Source organism: Indicator indicator, chromosome 8 (assembly GCF_027791375.1).
Source record: "Indicator indicator isolate 239-I01 chromosome 8, UM_Iind_1.1, whole genome shotgun sequence".
NCBI lineage: Eukaryota > Metazoa > Chordata > Aves > Piciformes > Indicatoridae > Indicator > Indicator indicator.
In genome coordinates, this window is record NC_072017.1 from 3603864 (window position 1) to 3622730 (window position 18867).

Consider the following 18867-nt stretch of genomic DNA (forward strand, 5'->3'; position numbering starts at 1 on the left):
TGGGTCTAACAAGGACATCCAGATGGGTCTATCATGGACATCCAGATGGGTCTATCAAGGACATCCAGATGGGTCTAACAAGGACATCCAGATGGGTCTATCATGGACATCCAGTTGGGTCTATCAAGGACATCCAGATGGGTCTAACAAGGACATCCAGTTGGGTCTATCAAGGTCTACCATGGAGAACAAAAAAGCTGTTTTAGGATTTTTGTGGCAGAGTTAGGTGCGTGAGCCATGGGCTACAGATGTCCCATCTGGGGCCACTCTTCCCATTCAGCCAGCAGCCAGCTGGCCCTTGCTACAGCCTGGTGAACGGAGTGGACCACAGTGGCTCCAACAATTGCTGCATACACACTGCAACAGCCTTCACAAGCCAGCCAGCAACTCTACATCCCAGCGCTTCTGCTTGCAATTGTTGAATCCTAGGGGAAGCCTAGGGGAAGGTTTGAGGACAGCAGTGGAAGGCAGCAGGTTGGCTTAGCTGAACTGGACCCTGCAAAGCCAGAGCCAGGCAGTGTCCTGTCCATAGCACCATGAGGTATTGAGCAATACTGCACTCAACAAGCAGTATGCACAGGCTGCTGTGTGGTAAAAACACATAGAGCCCAACCCAGCTGTTTAGACCTTCAGCAACTCAAAACAAACAAACAAACACAAAAAGCTTTTAAGGAAATGTGTCCATCATCTACCTTGGCTGAACAAAGCCACAGTGGAGCCTGAAGCAGCAGGTAGTACTCTTGGGGTTTAAAGAGTTAGCCTCCCAGCTTTGTGAAACACAAGAGGAACATCTTCCTCACACAAACCAGAGTCCACACCTGCTTGGTGTGCCAGAGAAATAGCACTGCTGCTCTCTGCAGAAGCACACACAGAGGCTTTGGCACATGACTGATTACCACCAAAGGTGTCTGCATTGGTCTCCTTTAGGAACTCAGAGATGTGAGCTTTCCAAAGTTCAGGCCAGTGGTATTCCCAGACTCATCCTGAAGGTTTGGTAAGGAGGTGTCCTCTTGAACAGGCCTGAAAAGGTGTTTGAGATGTTGGCAAAATGCTGGCAGTGCTTTCTTCCTCTGATACAACACCTGGGACTGAGCTGGAGGTCCTAGAAGTAGCCTGGAACTCCACTCTACAGTTTCCAGTGCAGTCATCTTTCCACTTCTTAATTGCTGCCCTCCTCTCCTCGGGGCTCAGCCTGTCAAGGTGCTTGGCTCTCAACACTGGAGATGGAAACAATGTTCCTTGGAGCACTCTCAGCAAATACCTACAAAATAAACAGAGCTTCAAACAAGCTGCTCAGAAGGAGGCTCAAAACTGTTTCCAGCAACACTAAAGAATACCAAACAAGGAGGGAGGGAGAGAGGGAGCGTGAGGAAGAGGGAGGGAGGGGAGAAGGGAGGGGAGGAGGAGGGAGGAGGAGGGAGGGAGGGAGGGAGGGAGGGAAGGGAGGAGGATGGGAGGGAGGGAGGAAGGATGGGAGGGAGGGAGGAAGGATGGGAGGGAGGGAGGATGGGAGGGAGGGAGGAAGGATGGGAGAGAAGAAGGGAGAATGGAAGAGAGAAAGGATGGGAGGGAGGGGGAGAGAGATGGGGGAGAGAGGGAAAAAAGAAGGGGAGATAGAGGGGGAGAGTGAGGGGGAGAGTGAGGGGGAGAGAGGAAGACCTCTAGCCCAAGAGATTTGGAGCATCACTGACCCAAAGCAAACTGATTTTGTTAAGAGCAATCTGCAGTTACAAAGCAGACACACACCTGGGTAGCAGAGCAACACAAGTAGTCAGGAGGCAAACCAAGTAGAATACTGGATCTGCCATCTGCTTTTCCATGACCCAGTAAGGATTTGGTGGTGAGCTGTGGGTTTTGCAGGCTGCCCCAAAAACCAGAGTGAAGACAAAGTAGAGCAGGATGCTGCCAAGCATAACTGCTGCATGTATCCAAGTCTGCAGTTCAGAAAGGGGAAGAAATCAGATTGAAGCTGTCAAGGGAAAGACCTGAAACACTTGGATGTGTGCAGACATAGAATCACAAGATCACAGAATTGTCAGGGTTGGAAGGGACCTCAAGGATCATCCAGTTCCAACCCCCCTGCCATGGGCAGGGACAGCTCACACTACAGCAGGTTGCTCACAGCCACATCCAGCCTGGCTGCAAAAACCTCCAGGGATGAGGCTTCCACCACCTCCCTGGGCAACCTGTGCCAGTCTCTCACCACCCTCAGGGGGAAGAGTTTCTTCCTAACATCCAATCTGAATCTACCCATTCCTGGTTTTCATAGAACCATAGAATCATAGAATCAGTCAGGGTTGGAAGGGACCACAAGGATCAGCCAGTTCCAACCCCCCTGCCATGGCCAGGGACACCTCACACTACATCAGGCTGCCCAGAGCCTCATCCAGCCTGGCTGCAAACACCTCCAGGGATGGGGCCTCAACCACCTCCCTGCACAACCCATTCCAGGCTCTCACCACTCTCATGGGGAAGAACTTCTTCCTCACTTCCAGCCTGAATCTCCCCACTTCCAGCTTTATTCCATTCCCCCCAGTCCTATCACTCCCTGACACTCTAAGAAGTCCCTCCCCAGCTTTCTTGTAGCCCTCTTCAGCTACAGGAAGGCCACACACTGCCTCCAGGGCCAGCTGCTTCATGTGCCAGAGGACAGCTCTGTTCAGGGAACATTCCTGCTTTTATACAAAACTTTCCAGGAAGAATGGAAGCCTTCTTCCTCCAGCCCACAGGTAACCCAGGCAGTTACATTTCACTTTTTTATTCTCCTAAATGCACAGCTTTGGGTTGCTTTGTGAAAGACACAGTGTGCTCTCTTTGCCCTAGATGACAGCAGAGAAAGCCTTCTCAAGCTCATGGAGGGGAGATCTTCACCTGACACCACCTCACTCTTCCTTGATACACTGATCAGCTGCTTGTCATGGGGGCTTTCCTGTCAGTTCAAACCTGAACTGCTCTGTTAGCTGCTATGGAAACAACACTGACAGTCACAAATGCCACATAAACCCCATTTCAAGAATGTTTTCCTGCTCAGAGTGTGGCTGCACTCCTGCTACCCTTATATTCTCAATAAAGACATTGTCAAAGTGCAAGCTCCTGCCTTTGGATCAGGCTAGTCCCAGGCACAAACCCAGGCTGGGTGCAAAGTGTGAGAGGAGACCTTCTGGCTCTCTGCAATTCCCTGAGAGGAGGCTGAAGCCAGGTGGGGGTTGAGATCCCTTGTCCTATCTGATGGGACAAGAGGAAATGGCCTCAAGTTGGCCCAGGGGACATTTTGGTTGGACATGAGGAAAAATTTCTGCCCCTTGAGGATTGTCCAGGCCTGGCCTAGGCTGCCCAGAGCAGTGGTGGAGTCCCCATGCTTGGAGGGGTTTCAAAGCCACAGGAATCACAGTCTCACAGTACATTAGAGGTTGGAAGGGACCTCCAGAGATCATCAGGTCCAACCCCCCTGCCAGAGCAGCATCACTTAGGGGAGTCTGCACAGGAATGCATCCAGGTGGGTTTGGAAAGTCTCCAGAGAAGGAGACTCCACAACCCCCCTGGGCAGCCTGCTCCAGGGCTCTGTCACCCTCACTGGAAAGAAGTTTCTCCTCATGTTGAGCTGAAACCTTTTATGTACCTGTTGTTTCTTCTCTTATTACTGCACACCACCCAAAAGAGCCTGGCCCCCTCCCCTTGACCCCCACCCCTCAGCTATTGATAGACATTGATCAGATCCCCTCTCAGCCTTCTCTTCTCCACACTAAACAGCCCCAGGGCTCTCAGTCTCTCTTCACAGGGGAGATGCTCAAGTCCCCTAAGCATCCTCCTGGCTCTCTGTTGGATTCTCTCCAGCAGGTCTCTGTCTCTTGAACTGGGGAGCCCCAAACTGGACACAGGATTGCAGGGGTGGCCTCAGCAGGGCAGAGCAGAGGGCTGGGGGTGGAAGCAAAGTACTCACCAGAGACTTGCACTCAATGAGAAGATGAAACAGTATTGTGAAGAGTGCTGCTGTGTTTATAGGGTTTCCAAAGGAGAAAATGTCTATGTCTGAGCCATTGTAAGTCTGTAAGGGAGGACAGTGGTCAGCTTAACACCTTCTTTACACACAGCCCCAACACACAAACTGGCATGAAGAGACCTTCCATACCACACATGTTTGCATGCACACAGTTCAGCTCAGTCCCAACCACAACCCTGTTAGCACACCTCTATGGATGAGGAAGGGGAAAAAAAAAAAGTCACCCCATGCATTTCCTTCTCTAATCTGCCTGGGGTTTCAGCATGTCAGAATGGATCAATGTGGCTCACAGCCAGCACTTACAAAGTAAGGCACAAAAAAGCAAACCAGGCTTTGGTAGAAAGCATCCAGCAAGGTTATCCAGAAAGTTGAAGGCAAGTAAGCCTGGAAAGAAAAAAAAAAAAAAAAACAACCAAAGATAATGGCATTGAAACAAACTGAAGACATTAACACTGATCTTACAGCTCCTTCTGCCAGGACAGCCCTACCAGAGCCTTAACTGATGAAGGAGAGGGCCAGGGAACAGTGAATTAGCCCAGCAGCTAACATCACTTAATGCCATGGTCCCTTTTCTTCTGTGTCTGCCTCCTGTGTGGACCAGACTCCTCTGTGAGCTAACTTGACTCACTAGAATGGGAGAAACCAACCAGCCTTTTTTGCTGGAATAACAATGTTCCTGTTTTCTTGAGTTAAGTTAGCTTCTGGAAGGATCTGACTGAGCTGATTTTTTTAATAGTATTTGTTAGAATAGACTAAAATTGAAGTATTTCACTTTCTTCTTCTTGGCTTGGGACATCAATTATCTCTCTGCCTAGTCCAATGCCTGCCCACCCTCTCAGTAAAGAAATGCTTCCTAATGTCAAGTCTGTTAGTGAAGGGCTATCATCATGCAGAAAAAGCTGAGTTTGGGGTGACTCATGTGCTCAGTGTTCCCTCTCTCTGTGCTACTAGCATCTATTCTGTCTCACAGGATCACAGGATGTTAGGGGTTGGAAGGGAACTCTGGAGATCATTGAGTCCAACCCCCCTGCCAGAGCAGGACCAGAGAATCCAGCACAGGTCACACAGGAACACATCCAGATGGGGCTGGAAAGTCTCCAGAGAAGGAGACCCCACAACCTCTCTGGGCAGCCTGTTCCAGTGCTCTGGGACCCTCAGCACACAGAAGTGTCTCCTCATATTGAGGTGGAACCTCCTGTGTTCCAGCTTGTACCCACTGCTGCTTGTCCTACTTCTGGGCACCACCCAAAAGAGCCTGGCACCTTTACCTTGACCCCCACCCCTCAGACATGGATAGACATTGATCAGATGCCCTCTCAGCCTTTTCTTCTAAACAGCCCCAGGGCTCTCAGTCTTCTTTTCTAAGAGAGAAAGTGATTTTAAACATCATGTTTCCCTGATGTGAAGCATGAAGGAAGGACAGACAGATACTACCTTAAGTGATCCTGCTCTGGGAGGGGGGTTGGACTCCATGAGCTCTTGAGGTCCCCTCCAGCCTCTAATGTTCTCTGATACTGTGACCATTTCAGGTTGCTTCAGGCCAAGCACTCTTTGACTTACCCCAGATTTCTGGCTGCTCATGTACAGCTGTGGGAGCTGCAGGAGTATCTCTGCAGGCACATCTTTGTCCAAGACACCATAAAGGATGGGTGGCACTGATGTGAAAAGGAGGTTGAAAAGAATCAAGATCCAGTAGTCAGTCATTGAGGTGCCTGAAAACCCACAGAAGAACTGGTACCAGAAGAGGAGGTTCACATAGGCCTGCAAAGTGAAAGGTGACATGATCCAATGTCAGCTGTGGACAAGTGCTTTGAGAGCCAGGAGGAAAGCAGGCAGCTCTTAGGTCTGGCTACAGCAGCCTCTGGAAAACGAAGTACAAGTGCTGTGGAGTATGTGCCAATGCCACACACTTGCCAGTTAGATTTGCCCAGCAGACAGCTTTACATTTCACAATTGGCCAGGCCCTCTTTAAGGCCATACTGCCACAGCATTAGCAATGCCTCTGCCCCACTGCTTCATCACATCAGACAATGGCTTGGAGTGGGAAATGCAGCCCAAGGAATAGGAGCCTTTAGTCTCTGCAGCCACAGATGGGAACCCAACTCCTTTCACGTGCTTCTTGGGCCTTTCTGAATCCATTCACAGCAGAAACTCACAAAGGCTACAAAGCCCTTCAGACCTCTCTAATGCTCCAGCTGTGTCCTCCCTGGGATGGGACAGCCACTTACCACGTTCTTGTAGAAGTAGTACAGCACCATGTTGGTGAGCCTGGTGTAGCACCAGTGACCATGAACAAGCAGCAGCTTCCTGAGGTGTCTGAAGTGAGAGATGGCAAAGTCACTTGCCATCACAGCCTGCAAAGCACACAAAGGAAGGGACATGTCATAGCCAAACTGTTACAGGTAAGCCCACCTGGAGTACTGTGTCCAGTTCTGGAGCCCTCGTTACAAGAAGGATCTGGAGGTGCTGGAAGGTGTCCAGAGAAGGGCCACAAGGATGAGCAGAGGGCTGGAGCTGCTCTGCTATGAGGACAGGCTGAGAGAGTTGGGGCTGTTCAGTCTGGAGAAGAGAAGGGTCCCAGGAGACCTTCTTGTGGCCTTCCAGTATCTGAAGGGGGCTACAAGAAAGCTGGGGAGGGACTTTTGAGGGTGTCAGGGAGTGATAGGAGACTAGGGGGAACGAAACAAACTAGAAATGGGTAGATTCAGATTGGATGTTAGGAAGAAGTTTTTCCCCATGAGGGTGGTGAGAGACTGGCACAGGTTGCCCAGGGAGGTGGTGGAAGCCTCATCCCTGGAGGTTTTTGCAGCCAGGCTGGATGTGGCTGTGAGCAACCTGCTGTGGTGTGAGGTGTCCCTGCCCATGGTAGGGGGGTTGGAACTGGATGATCCTTGAGGTCCCTTCCAACCCTGACAATTCTATGGTTCTATGATTCAGATACTGACAAGTAAGCAACCTGCCTCCTGTTGGAAACCCTTTCTGTGCTTCTGGCCTTAGCCTCACCCAGATCTGAGCCCCTCCATACAACAACTTTACACCAACACACAGGGCTCAGCCAAGCACAGGCTGGAACCTGACTGGCTGTCTTTATTGTCGCCACACAACTGCACAGAAATCACTGATGCTTGGGCTGTTTGTCTCCTGGCAGGACATGACTGATGGCAGCAAAGCTCTGTTGTTTGGAGTCTGAACCCCTGCAGCATGCAGCTCCTGGAAGAGAACTGAAGCCTGGAGTGAGAGCTCAAGCTGCAGTCTCTTGCCTGTGTATGGTAATGGACTGGGGAACCACTGAGCCTCCAGGGTAAATTCTGGACAGTTTTCAAATAGAACCTGATGACATTTGCAGCTGTCTTTGTATACACTACCTGCATGCCTTCCTGGCCTGATATTCCCACACCAATGTCAGCCACCTGGATCATACTGACGTCATTGGCACCATCACCTACAGAAAAAATGAAAGAGTTAAAATTCAAAACTAACCTCTCCTATGTGGAATGCAACCTGGTGGCAGCTTTGCTGGCTCTGTCACATTCATGCCAGGAAAAGACAAATACAGCAGAACACCACAGAGCTGAGGGAAAAGCATTTCTGTGGCCAGGAAACAAGGTTAGTAAGAGGAAGGCCTGACTGAAGTGAGCTATACTCTCCACATGGACATGAGCTGTTCCTTTTGTCAGAGGAAGCTGACATGCTGAAGCAGAGATATGGTTGATTTAACTCACAGCCAGTCACCTCCCCTCTCCCTCGCTATTTTGGGAGGGTTATGATGGAAAATGACAGGGAAAATCCCATATCCATAACATGGTGCACAACTGCTTCTCTTCTTGTTGCTTTAGGTTACCATGAGTAAATCTATGGCCTCAATTTGCTAGCTCAGAAAGCTAACAGCACCTTAGGTCAGAGATATCTATGACTCAAAGGATCACCTTCCCTGTAAACCAAATGTTGTGCCCCTCTGCTATGAGGACAGGCTGAGGGAGCTGGGGTTGCTCAGCCTGGAGAAGAGGAAGCTCCAGGGAGACCTAATAGCAGCCTGCCTGAAGGGGGCTACAAGAAGGATGGAGAGAGACTGTTTACAAAGGCCTGCAGGGACAGGACAAGGAGCAATGGCTTCAAACTGGAGAGGAGCAGACTGAGATTGGATGTTAGGAACAAGTTCTGCACCAGGAGGGTGGTGGAACACTGGAACAGGTTGCCCCATCATTGGAGGTATTCAAGGTGAGGTTCCACAGGGCTCTGAGCAACCTGATCTAATTGAGGATGTCCCTGCTGACTGCAGAGGGGCTTGGACTGAATGAGCTTTGGAGGTCCCTTCCAACCCAGACCATTCTATGATTCTATGATTAACAAAAACATAGGAGAGAAGAAACTGGCTTCCACTTCTTCTCAGAGAAAAGAAGATAACCACAGGACTCACCTACAGCTAATGTCATTGCCTGTAGTTTATTCCTCACCAGTCTGACCAGGACACTCTTCTGCAGGGGGGTGGCTTGGCAACAGACCACTGCCCGACATTTTGCTGTGAGTTCCAAGAAAACATTCTGTAGGCTGTCATGAAGAACATGCTCTAAAGTCCTTCCATCAATAACCAGGCCTGCACTGAACCCTGGAGCTTGGGTGGAGGGGCTTGCACAGACATTCCCAGGTTTCTGGCTGGGGCTTTTTTGAGCAGAAGTATTCTTCTGAATGTCTTCTAGAATTTTGCTCATCACCAAGGCACAGGCATCCTAGTTAGAGAGAAGAGAAAGGCAGCTTGTTAAACACTCTTTGTTTTCTGGCTCCCTTTTCAATTTATAAAATACATGTGGAGAAGAGGTCAAATGTTGCCCTTGGGTAGTATTTCACCTGAATCCACCAAGAACCTTTTAAAAATCATAGAAGGCCACCAGCATCCAGGCCTGTATCAGGAACAGTGTGGCCAGCAGGAGCAGGGAAGTGATGGTGCCCCTGTACTGGGCACTGGTGAGGCTGCACCTCCAACACTGTGCTCAGTTTTGGGCCCCCTCACTACAAGAAGGAGGTGCTGGAGTGTGTCCCTTTGGAAAACAAAGCTGGTGAAGGAACTGGAGAACAGGTCTGATGAGGAAGCAGCTGAGGGAACTGGGGCTGTTAAGCCTGGAGAAGAGGAGGCTGAGAGGAGACCTCATTGCTCTCTACAATTACCTGAAAGGAGGTTGGAATGAGGTGGGGGTTGGTTTCTTCTCCCAAGTAACAAGTGATAGAACAAGAAGAACATAAATTTCATACATTGGCTTTACCAGTTACAGTTTGCAATTTCATAGACTCATAGAATGGTCTGGGTTGGAAAGGACCTCCAGAGGTCATCCAGTCCAACCCCCTCTGCAGTCAGCAGGGACATCCTCAACTAGATCAGGTTGCCCAGAGCCCTGTTGAGCCTCACTTTGAATATCTCCAGGGATGGGGATACCTCAACCACCTCCCTGGGCAACCTGTCCCAGTGCTTCACTACCCTCATGGTGCAGAACTCCTTCCTAGCATCCAATCCAAATCTGCTCTTCTCTAGTTTGAAGCCATTGCCTCTCATCCTGTCACAACTTCCCTCCAAAATTTGGTTTCTCAAAACTCAAGCTTTGAAAAGCAGCTTGGTCTAAGCATCCAAAAGAAGCCACCAAGTGCCACCCAACACTGCAGAATGTTTAACCACCCTCTCTCCCACGATGCAGCTACTGGGGGGCGGGGGGGGAAGGTGGCTGTTTGCTCTGATAAAGCTGTTGGCAGACTAGTTCTCTTGAACCAAGGAGACAACTCTCTGGACATTTATGCAGGACAAGCAGGGCTGAGGGAATACATTCCACAAAGGCAGCACAAAGCTTAATTCAATAGAACTTGCATGAGAAAAATTCTTAGCACTGCTCATACGCTGCAATCCACAGCCATATGAAATCTCTAAAAGCCTCTGAAGCATGTCAGCTCTCTAACCTACCACAAAGCCCTCTACTGAATTCAAAGAATTGATCTTCACTTAGGGGGTTGTATATTTCAAACCAGATGTTCCATATACATACAAAGGATTTAATATTCTGCCCTCAAGGAAGCAAAGCATCAGGGTTTTTTTTTTTTTCCCCAGAATTTTCATCTTCCAAGAAATCCTGTGGTCTTTGGTTGGTTGGGAAAGCAGAGAACATTGGGGTTATTGGGGTTTTTTTTGCCTTGTGGTGCAGCCCTGGCTCAATTTTTAGCAGAGAAAAGAAAAACAGTAATAGTAAAAAAAAAAAAATGAAGTGAAGCCAAGTGTCATTTTCCACTCACCCTACTCTGTGACTTGAGAGTGAAGATTCTGTCATCTGGTTCCAGCAGCTGACAAGCATAGGCAATGTTGACAGCTGTCTCTCTCTTGTCACCTGTCAGCATCCATACTTTCATCCCTGCTCTCCTCAAGGCCTGGATGGTGTCTGGCACTCCCTCCTGCAGTCGATCCTCGATGCCGGTGGCACCTTCGTGTGCACAAGCAGAAGGATTGAGTGCTGCTGTGTTCCCACAAACAAAATGCTGTCAGAGGGATGGGACAAGATGGTCCTCTCTGTCTAGCCACATCCCCAAACAAGACACCCTTCTAGGACCAGCCTGGGAATTCCTTCCTTCCTTCCACAGCTCTCTGTCCCAGCACCCATCATATTTGAGGCTGCTGACAAACACCTCCAGGGGCCTCCAACTCTTCCCAAGACCCTTTTAAGCCAACTTGTCTCTTTCTTGTGGTTGTTTCAGCCCTTAGCAGCTGTGGGACACAGACTCCCAAGGCTTCTCACAACATTCCCACTGCTTCTTACCTCAGACTACCCCAAACCTCCTTTCATGTATTACCTCAATCATTCCTGTTTCAAGGGGCCACTTCCCTTCCTTGCTCTCCAGGTGAGTTCTCTGTACCTCTTGTCCCAAGCCCTCACTTTTCCACATCAAAATCTCCTTCTCTTAAATCATATTTTTGCACACTGCTGCAAAGATCTCTCATTCATCAGCAGGGTTTTTCTACTACTCATCTTCTGTAGTACCTCCTGTCCCAGGTCCTTTCAATTCACAGCACTGAACTCTTGTGTTTTCACAGAATGGCTCAGGTTGGAAGGGACCTCAGAGATCATCCACTCCAACCTCCCCTCCATGGGCAGGGACACCTCTCCACTAGACTCAGCTGCTCAAGGCCTCATCCAACCTGCCCTTCAAGACCTCCAGGCAGGAGGCAGCCACAACCTCCCTGGGCAGCCTGTTCCAGAGTCTCACCATCCTCATACTAAAGAACTCCTTCCTAAGATCCAGTTTAAACCTACTTTCCCTCAGCTTCAAACCATTTCCCCCTTGTCCTGTCTCTAGACACCCTGATGAAAAGTCCCTCTGCAGCCTTCCTGTAGGATCTCTTCAGGTATTAGAAGGCAGCTCTAAGGTCCCCACAGTCTCTTCTCCAGGCTAAACACCCCCAGCTCCCTCAGCCTATCCTCATAGCAGAGGTGTTCCAGTTCTTGGATCATCTCTGTGGCTTCCTCTGGACTCACTCCAACATCTCTGTGTCCTTCTCATGCTGGGGACACCAGAACTGGAGGCAGTATTTGAGGTGTGGTCTCAGCAGAGCAGAGTCCAGGGGCAGAATCCCCTCTCTTGCCCTGCTGGCCACACTCCTCTGGCTGCAGCCCAGCACACAGCTGCCTTCAGAGCTGCATGAGGGCACTGCTGGCTCCTGGGGAGCTGCTCAGCAACCAACACCCCCAAGTCTCTTTCTTCAGAGCTATCCTCAACTCACTCTGCACCCAGCCTGGATCTGTGCTCTTTTGTTATTCTGCTGACCACATTTCTCTTGATGCCCAGACAGCCTTGTGATTTGTTACTATCATTTCATGTTCTTATTATGATGACACTTAAAACTTAAAAAAAAAGAAACACAATTAAAAATTAGCTGCATAAAAAAAATAAAATCAAAACCAAACACAAACAGTAAAACTCTGTGATTTACAAAACCCAGAGGAGCAATAGCTGTCTTCAGAGTGCTTCCTAACTAGGACAAACACACATGCAAGATTTATGAATTCAGGAGTGACAATAAATTCTGGGTTTGTAGAAAGCTCTGTGTTCCACAAATTTTTAGTTTGAAGGAGAAGAGTCTGAGCGGAGACCTCATTGCTCTCTACAACTACCTGAAAGGAGGTTGTGGAGAGGCTGCTGCTGGTCTCTTCTCACAGGTAATTAGTGATAGAAGAAGAGGGAATGGCCTCAAGCTACAACTGGGTAGGTTTAGACTAAACAGTAGGAAATATTTTTTCCCAGCAAGAGTGGTGAGGCATTGGAATGTGCTGCCCAGGGAGGTGGTGGAGTCACCAAGCCTGGCTGTGTTTAATTTGGATGTGGTGCTTGGGGATATGGTTTAGGGGTGAACTTTGTAGAGTAGGGTTCTGGGTTGGACTTGATGATCCCAAGGGTCTTTTCCAACCTGAATGTTCCTGTGATTCTGTGATATCGAGGTTAGCACAGCTCTCTGCAGGTAAATTCCAACTATGAACATCAAGAGCAGTCTCCTAGGAGTTAAGAGCATTTTCTACCTACCCAGCAATGTTAGTTCAGTCTCCAGCCTCATGGCAGATTCCAGCAGCAGTGCCTCCCTATTGTCAATACTGGTTTCTGCTAAAAAATGATGATTTAACCACTCTGCATATTCTGCATCACTCATCACCTACAGAGGGAGAGAAAACAAACAGCAATCCATTTCTATTGGGTTTTCAAAGGTGCCTAAGAAGTGTCTGCCCAGTTACTTTTGCTGGCCACATGCTGAACCTGCAAGCCCAGCCCCTGGCAGTGCATTTACTTACTCCCCAACACATCCACAGGTTTAGTACAATGCTCACAGTGTTAGATTACTTTGCCAGGCTTCACAAACCAGGTTAGTCACCAGCACCCTACAGGTTCCTGGAGCTGCCTGTCAGATTTTCATTCCAGGCCAGTGAGCAGAGTGTACTCTCCATACTGCTCTTTAATTGCACCACTGACACAGCATCACTGCACAGCTGTGTACAGCTACACAGCCTCTACTTGACCTTGGTGTAAGGCTTTCTGAAGAGGTTTCTTGCCTGTTTCAACACCTACAGAATTTCACTTCTGAGCAGATTTGAATTTAAAATGGAATCTCGAAACATCACTGAAGTTTTGCAGCCAGAGCTTGTAACACTGCAAACTGTTTGTCAAACCCAATAAACCAAGCCTGACTTCCTTTGTTTTCCATGTCTGGAATTCCAACCAGAGTAAGAATCACAGCATCAACCAGGTTGGAAAAGACCTCAGAGATCATCAAGTCCAACCTATTACCTAAAACCTCCTGACAACTAAACCATGGCTCCAAGTGTCACATCCAATCTCTTTTTGAACACCTCCAGGGATGGTGACTCCACTACCTCCCTGGGCAGCACATTCCACTGGGCAATTACTTTTTCTGTGGAGAACTTTCTCCTCACCTCCAGCCTAAACTTCCCCTGGTGCAGCTTGAGACTGTGTCCTCTTGTTCTGCCACTGGTTGCCTGGGAGAAGAGAACAACCCCCTCCTGGCTACAACCTCCCTGCAGGTAGTTGTAGAGAGCAATAAAGTCTCCTCTGAGTCTCCTCTTCTCCAGGCTAAACAACCCCACCTCCCTCAAGTTCCTCTCATACAAAGAGACCTGCTCAGGACTTGTGATGAAAACTCAGGCTGCTTGACAAGCCCTGTTTCAGAGTTAGGCTATTAAACTGCTTGGCATTCTAAAGTGAAATAGATTCTAAACGAATCGATTCCACAGGAACAACAATGTGCCCTTGGGGCCAAGAGAGCCAATGGCATCCTGCAAGGTGTGTCCAGCAGGGCTGGGGAAATTCTTCTGCCTCTCTACTCTGCCCTGCTGAGACCACAGCTGCAATCCTGTGTCCAGTTTTGGGCTCCCCAGTTCAAGAGAGACAGAGACCTGCTGGAGAGAATCCAACAGAGAGCCAGGAGGATGCTTAGGGGACTTGAGCATCTCCCCTGTGAAGAGAGACTGAGAGCCCTGGGGCTGTTTAGTGTGGAGAAGAGAAGGCTGAGAGGGGATCTGATCAATGTCTATCAATAGCTGAGGGGTAGGGGTCAAGGGGAGGGGCCAGGCTCTTTTTGATGGTGTGCACTAATAAGACAAGGAACAACAAGACATAGAAACCCTATGAGGAGAGGCTGAGGGAGCTGGGGGTGTTTAGCCTGGAGAAGAGGAGGCTCAGGGGAGACCTCATTGCTCTCTACAACTACCTGAAGGGAGGTTGCAGCCAGGAGGGGGTTGGTCTCTTCTCCCAGGCAACCAGCAGCAGAACAAGAGGACACAGTCTCAAGTTGTGCCAGGGAAGGTATAGGCTGGATAGTAGGAGGAAGTTCTTCACAGTGAGGGTGACTGCCCATTGGGATGCCCAGGGAGGTGGTGGAGTTGCCATCACTGGAGACATTCAAGAGAAGCCTGGATGAGGCACTTAGTGCCATGGTCTGGTTGATTGCTTAGGGCTGGGTTACGGTAGGTTGGACTGGATGAGCTTGGAGGTCTCTTCCAACATGGTTGATTCTATGATTTTACGATTCTATGATTTCACCTCAACATGAGGAGAAACTTCTTTACAGCGTGAAGGTGACAGAACAGGCTGCCCGGGGGGGTTGTGGAGTCTCCTTCAATGGAGACTTCCAAAACCCACCTGGATGCATTCCTGTGCAGACTACCCTAAGTGATGCTGCTATGGCAGGGGGGTTGGACCTGATGATCTCTTGAGGACCCTTCCAACCTCTGATATACTGTGAGACTGTGATTTGAGTCAACTTAGAAACTCCTCTTGAAAGAACATAAGGATAAACAAAATGTGGCAATGAAAGCAGTTGTTTAGAAGCAGCAATGTCTGCTCCATTGGTGATACCACTCAGGTTGGGATGTAAACACTCTTAAGAACATGTATTTTAAGGAATACCTTCTTAGCAATACACAGGGTACGCAGTCCTCTTCTGGCATAGGCATCCAAATGCTTCTGAGTTCTCTCTTTAATCTTCTTTTGTTCTGTTTCTGAATGATTAGCACCTCCTGTCACACAAAAAGCACAGAAAGCAAACTGAATGTGCATTGTCTTAGGCTAAACTCAGTAGGAAAACTTGGAAGGTCTAAATCCATTTTAAAAGGACCAAGATGTTAAAGAGGTTTTACTTTTAACTCTGAAGGTATCTTCACGTCTGCAGAATGCACTGTGGCTGTATCTAGAGTGAGCATGAAGAGTGCCACCCTGCACAAGAAGCGATGGGGAACCCATCTGGTACCGATCCATCTTTGGATCCCACTAGTGTTATCAAAATGCTTGTCTAAAATAAAGTGATTTTCTAAATACAACTGGGCCACAGACACCAAAGCAGCTTCACTGTCACTCCTCTGGTGGAGGGAGCTAAAAGGGCAGTTGCAGAAAAGCTTTTAAGGGACGGATTATTCAGAGAGGTTTTCAACTCACCTAACTTTGGGCCTGTGGAAGCTAGGTTCCAAGTTTAGCTTGAGCATCAAAGTAAGGAGAGGCACCTCCAGACATGAATTAGATAACAGATTGTAGTGGCACTGTTTCTGACCCATGGCTTACAGAGGCTTTTTATCTAGACTTCAAATGGCCAATGTTAGCTCCAAAGGTTCTGCTTAGATACCACTAAACCCTATCATTAACATTTTGCACACCAACACACAGCACAGCCATGTCTAGGTGGCAAGCAATACTCCTTTCTGGGTTCCCTACAAGAAACTATTCACAGATAATAGTTCTGCTTGGTTACTTAAGAGTAACAGGATCACAGTACATCAGAGGCTGCAAAGGACCTCCAGAGATCATTCAGGCCCAACCCTCCTGCCAAAGTAGGATCACCCAGGGTAGTCTGCACAGGAATGCATCCAGGTGGGTTTGGAAAGTCTCCAGAGAAGGAGATTCCACAGCCCCCCTGTTCCAGTGCTCTGTCACTCTCACTGTGAAGAATCTCCTCATGTTGAGCTGAAATCTTCCACGTTCGGGCTTGTATCCATTGTTCCTTGTCTTACGACCCCTTCCACTTGACACCCAGATATTTATAGACATCGATCCTCCTCTCAGCCTTCTCTCAAGACTACACAGCCCCAGGTATCTCAGTCTCTCTTCATAAGGGAGATACTCAAGTCCCTTAATCATCCTTGTGCCCCTGCATTGGGCCCACTCCAGCAGGTCTCTGTCTCTCTTGAGCTGGGGAGCACAAAACTGGACACAGCATTGCAGGTGTGGTCTCAGCAGGGCAGAGTAGAGGGGGAGAAGAACCTCCCTAGGTCAGCTGGACACACTTTTCTTGATGCAACCCAGGATGCCATTGGCTCTCTTGGCCACAAGAGCACATTGTTGTTATATAGATATATATGTGTGATATAGATATATATGTTGTGATATAGATATATACACACATATGTGTATGTATATGTGTGTGTGTATAAATGCATAGATATATATACACACACACACACATATATATATACACACATATAAATACATAAATAGAGAGATATAGATAGATATATAGATAGATATGATATATACACACACATATATATACATATGTAGAGATATAGATATATAGATAGAGATATAGATATGATGTATACACACACATATACATATAGAGATATAAATATGTATAGATATGATATATACACACACATATATATAGAGAGAGATATATAGAGATATAGATATGATGTATACACACACATATACATACATATATAGAGATAAATATATATAGATATGATATATACACACACATATATATACATATAAATATATACAGATATATAGATATAGAGATAGAGATAGAGATAGATAGATAGAGATAGATAGATAGATAGATAGAGATGATGTAGAGCATAACAAACATGGTTTGTTCATTTACAAAACCCTATCCTCAGAAAGACCTTTAAGATTTGCCCAACTCATGATGTGCTTCACCAGCAAACACAGGTAGAGTTTCCATAATTGTCTTACACAAACACTTGGCTCTTCTCAAGAACCAAGGCCATCTGTTCAACTGTACTGAAGGATGAGAGAGGTGAGGGAAGAAGCAGAAGCTCTGTAGATACCTTCAGGTGCAGTTCTCACCAAGTCCATCATGACTGAGTCTGCCCCTTTCGTGTACACCACCACGCTGTTGGAGAGCGGGTGCCGCACCACCACCGACATCCTCTTCCGCAGGGAATCGAAGGGCAGGATGTGCAAAAGCTGAAACGTTAGAGATCCCAGGCCTGCAAAGTCCACAGTGACTTGCTCTGGAGTCCTAGACTGTAAAACACATTTATAAGCTCTAGCAGCATGAACCAAGGCAGCTTCATCTGGGCTCTCAGCTTCGTAACACAGCCTAGGAACAGGAGATGATTCACCAGGTGAGGCAGCACTGTGGTGTTCACCGCCGGCAGCGACCTTCCCCATGCCTCCTGCTTGAGGCACTTGGGAATTGTCTGGGCTGTCAGTGCGATGAGGATCAGCAGCCCTTTGAGCAGCTCCATCCAAAGCAGGAGAAGCCAGTTTCATTCTGAAAATAGACAGTTTGCTCACAAAACTGGTTGGGCTTTCAGATGATGATGATGATTCTTTTACACTTGGAAGTGGGGAGGAACTCTGCCTGCGGACTGACAGCCTCTGGAACATCTGCCTGATTTCCTCAAGTGATTTGATTGGCATCCTACCCAGGGAGGCAAGTCTCATCTGGAACAGAACAGTTAGAGAAAGCATTTATGTTAAATCCCTCATATTTTATTACATTAAAAAAAAGGAAAGAATGAAATCAAAGAGCTGAACTTGGAATCATAGAATGGTCTGGGTTGGAAGGGACCTCCAAAGGTCATCCAATCCACCCCCCTCTGCAGTCAGCAGGGACATCCTCAACTAGATCAGGTTGCCCAGAACCCTGTTGAGCCTCACCTTGAATATCTCCAGGGATGGGACCTCAACCACCTCCCTGGGCAACCTGTTCCAGTGTTCCACTACCCTCATGGTGCAGAACTTGTTCCTAGCATCCAATCTAAATCTCCTCTTCTCTAGTTTGAAACCATTGCCCTTCGTCCTATCTCTCCAGGCCTTTGTAAAACTTCTCATACAGCACAGTCAGAACTGGTAAAAAAATGGAGCTATGAAAATCTTACCTTGGAAAAAAAAATAATATTTATGAAACAGACAGTGCTGTCTTGAAATAAAAGTTAGGTTGTGTGCTCTGAAAGCAGCAAGAAGGCTCACACTCCAGACCATTAAAGCAGACAGCCTGGCAAATTCACTGTACATTCAAGGTCAGACCACTTGAAGTCATACTGCAAAGCATTTTGTGTTTCAGATTATTACAGATTATAAAACTTGTTTTTCCATAGATTTGCTGAAATTCTACTTGAATAGTCATGGAACAGGTAAGAGCAGTCTCAGTTCCAATATTCTAGGAGTCTTCTAAGATTATTCTAACCCTTCAGCCAACAATAACCTATTTGTAACCTGAGTGGTACAGTATGATAAGGAAGCTAAGGCACATATCTGGAACTAGAATAAAGAAAATACAAAAATTCCAAAACACAATTGCAATTTCACCTTAAAATTTGTCTTGGAAAAGTTAGGAACAGTCTATACACAGAAGCAAAAAAACCCATGGAAGCCAAGCTTTTCTACATAGGAAAAACACTACCAGCTTTACATGAGACACAATAACTCCTTGCACTCTGTAGGTTTACAGCAGTTCCCTTCTTTCTGCCAGGACAAATCAGAAGAGGAGAAAAGGGTAGTTTTAAAATTGTCAGTTAATTGTCTGTTTGTGTTTTTCTTCCCTAAAGGATCTCATTTATTTGTGAACAAGGCCAAATAGCCAAAAATAA

General features: G+C 47.6%; 1 protein-coding gene across 1 annotated transcript in view; it reads right to left on the reverse strand.

Annotated features, from left to right (window-relative positions):
- Positions 1-955: 955 nt before the first annotated feature.
- ATP10D (ATPase phospholipid transporting 10D (putative)) overlaps positions 956-18867 on the reverse strand; it is a 33781-nt gene continuing 15869 nt past the window's right edge. The window contains exons 11-24 of the mRNA XM_054383294.1: positions 17098-17719; positions 15467-15478; positions 14942-15033; positions 12548-12674; positions 10271-10455; positions 8418-8727; positions 7366-7442; positions 6229-6354; positions 5561-5761; positions 4304-4384; positions 3941-4045; positions 1747-1934; positions 1131-1261; positions 956-1020 (exon numbers count right to left, since the gene is read on the reverse strand). Of these exons, the coding sequence (XP_054239269.1) occupies positions 956-1020; positions 1131-1261; positions 1747-1934; positions 3941-4045; positions 4304-4384; positions 5561-5761; positions 6229-6354; positions 7366-7442; positions 8418-8727; positions 10271-10455; positions 12548-12674; positions 14942-15033; positions 15467-15478; positions 17098-17719 (2322 nt within the window). The remainder of the gene's footprint in view (positions 1021-1130; positions 1262-1746; positions 1935-3940; positions 4046-4303; positions 4385-5560; positions 5762-6228; positions 6355-7365; positions 7443-8417; positions 8728-10270; positions 10456-12547; positions 12675-14941; positions 15034-15466; positions 15479-17097; positions 17720-18867) is intronic.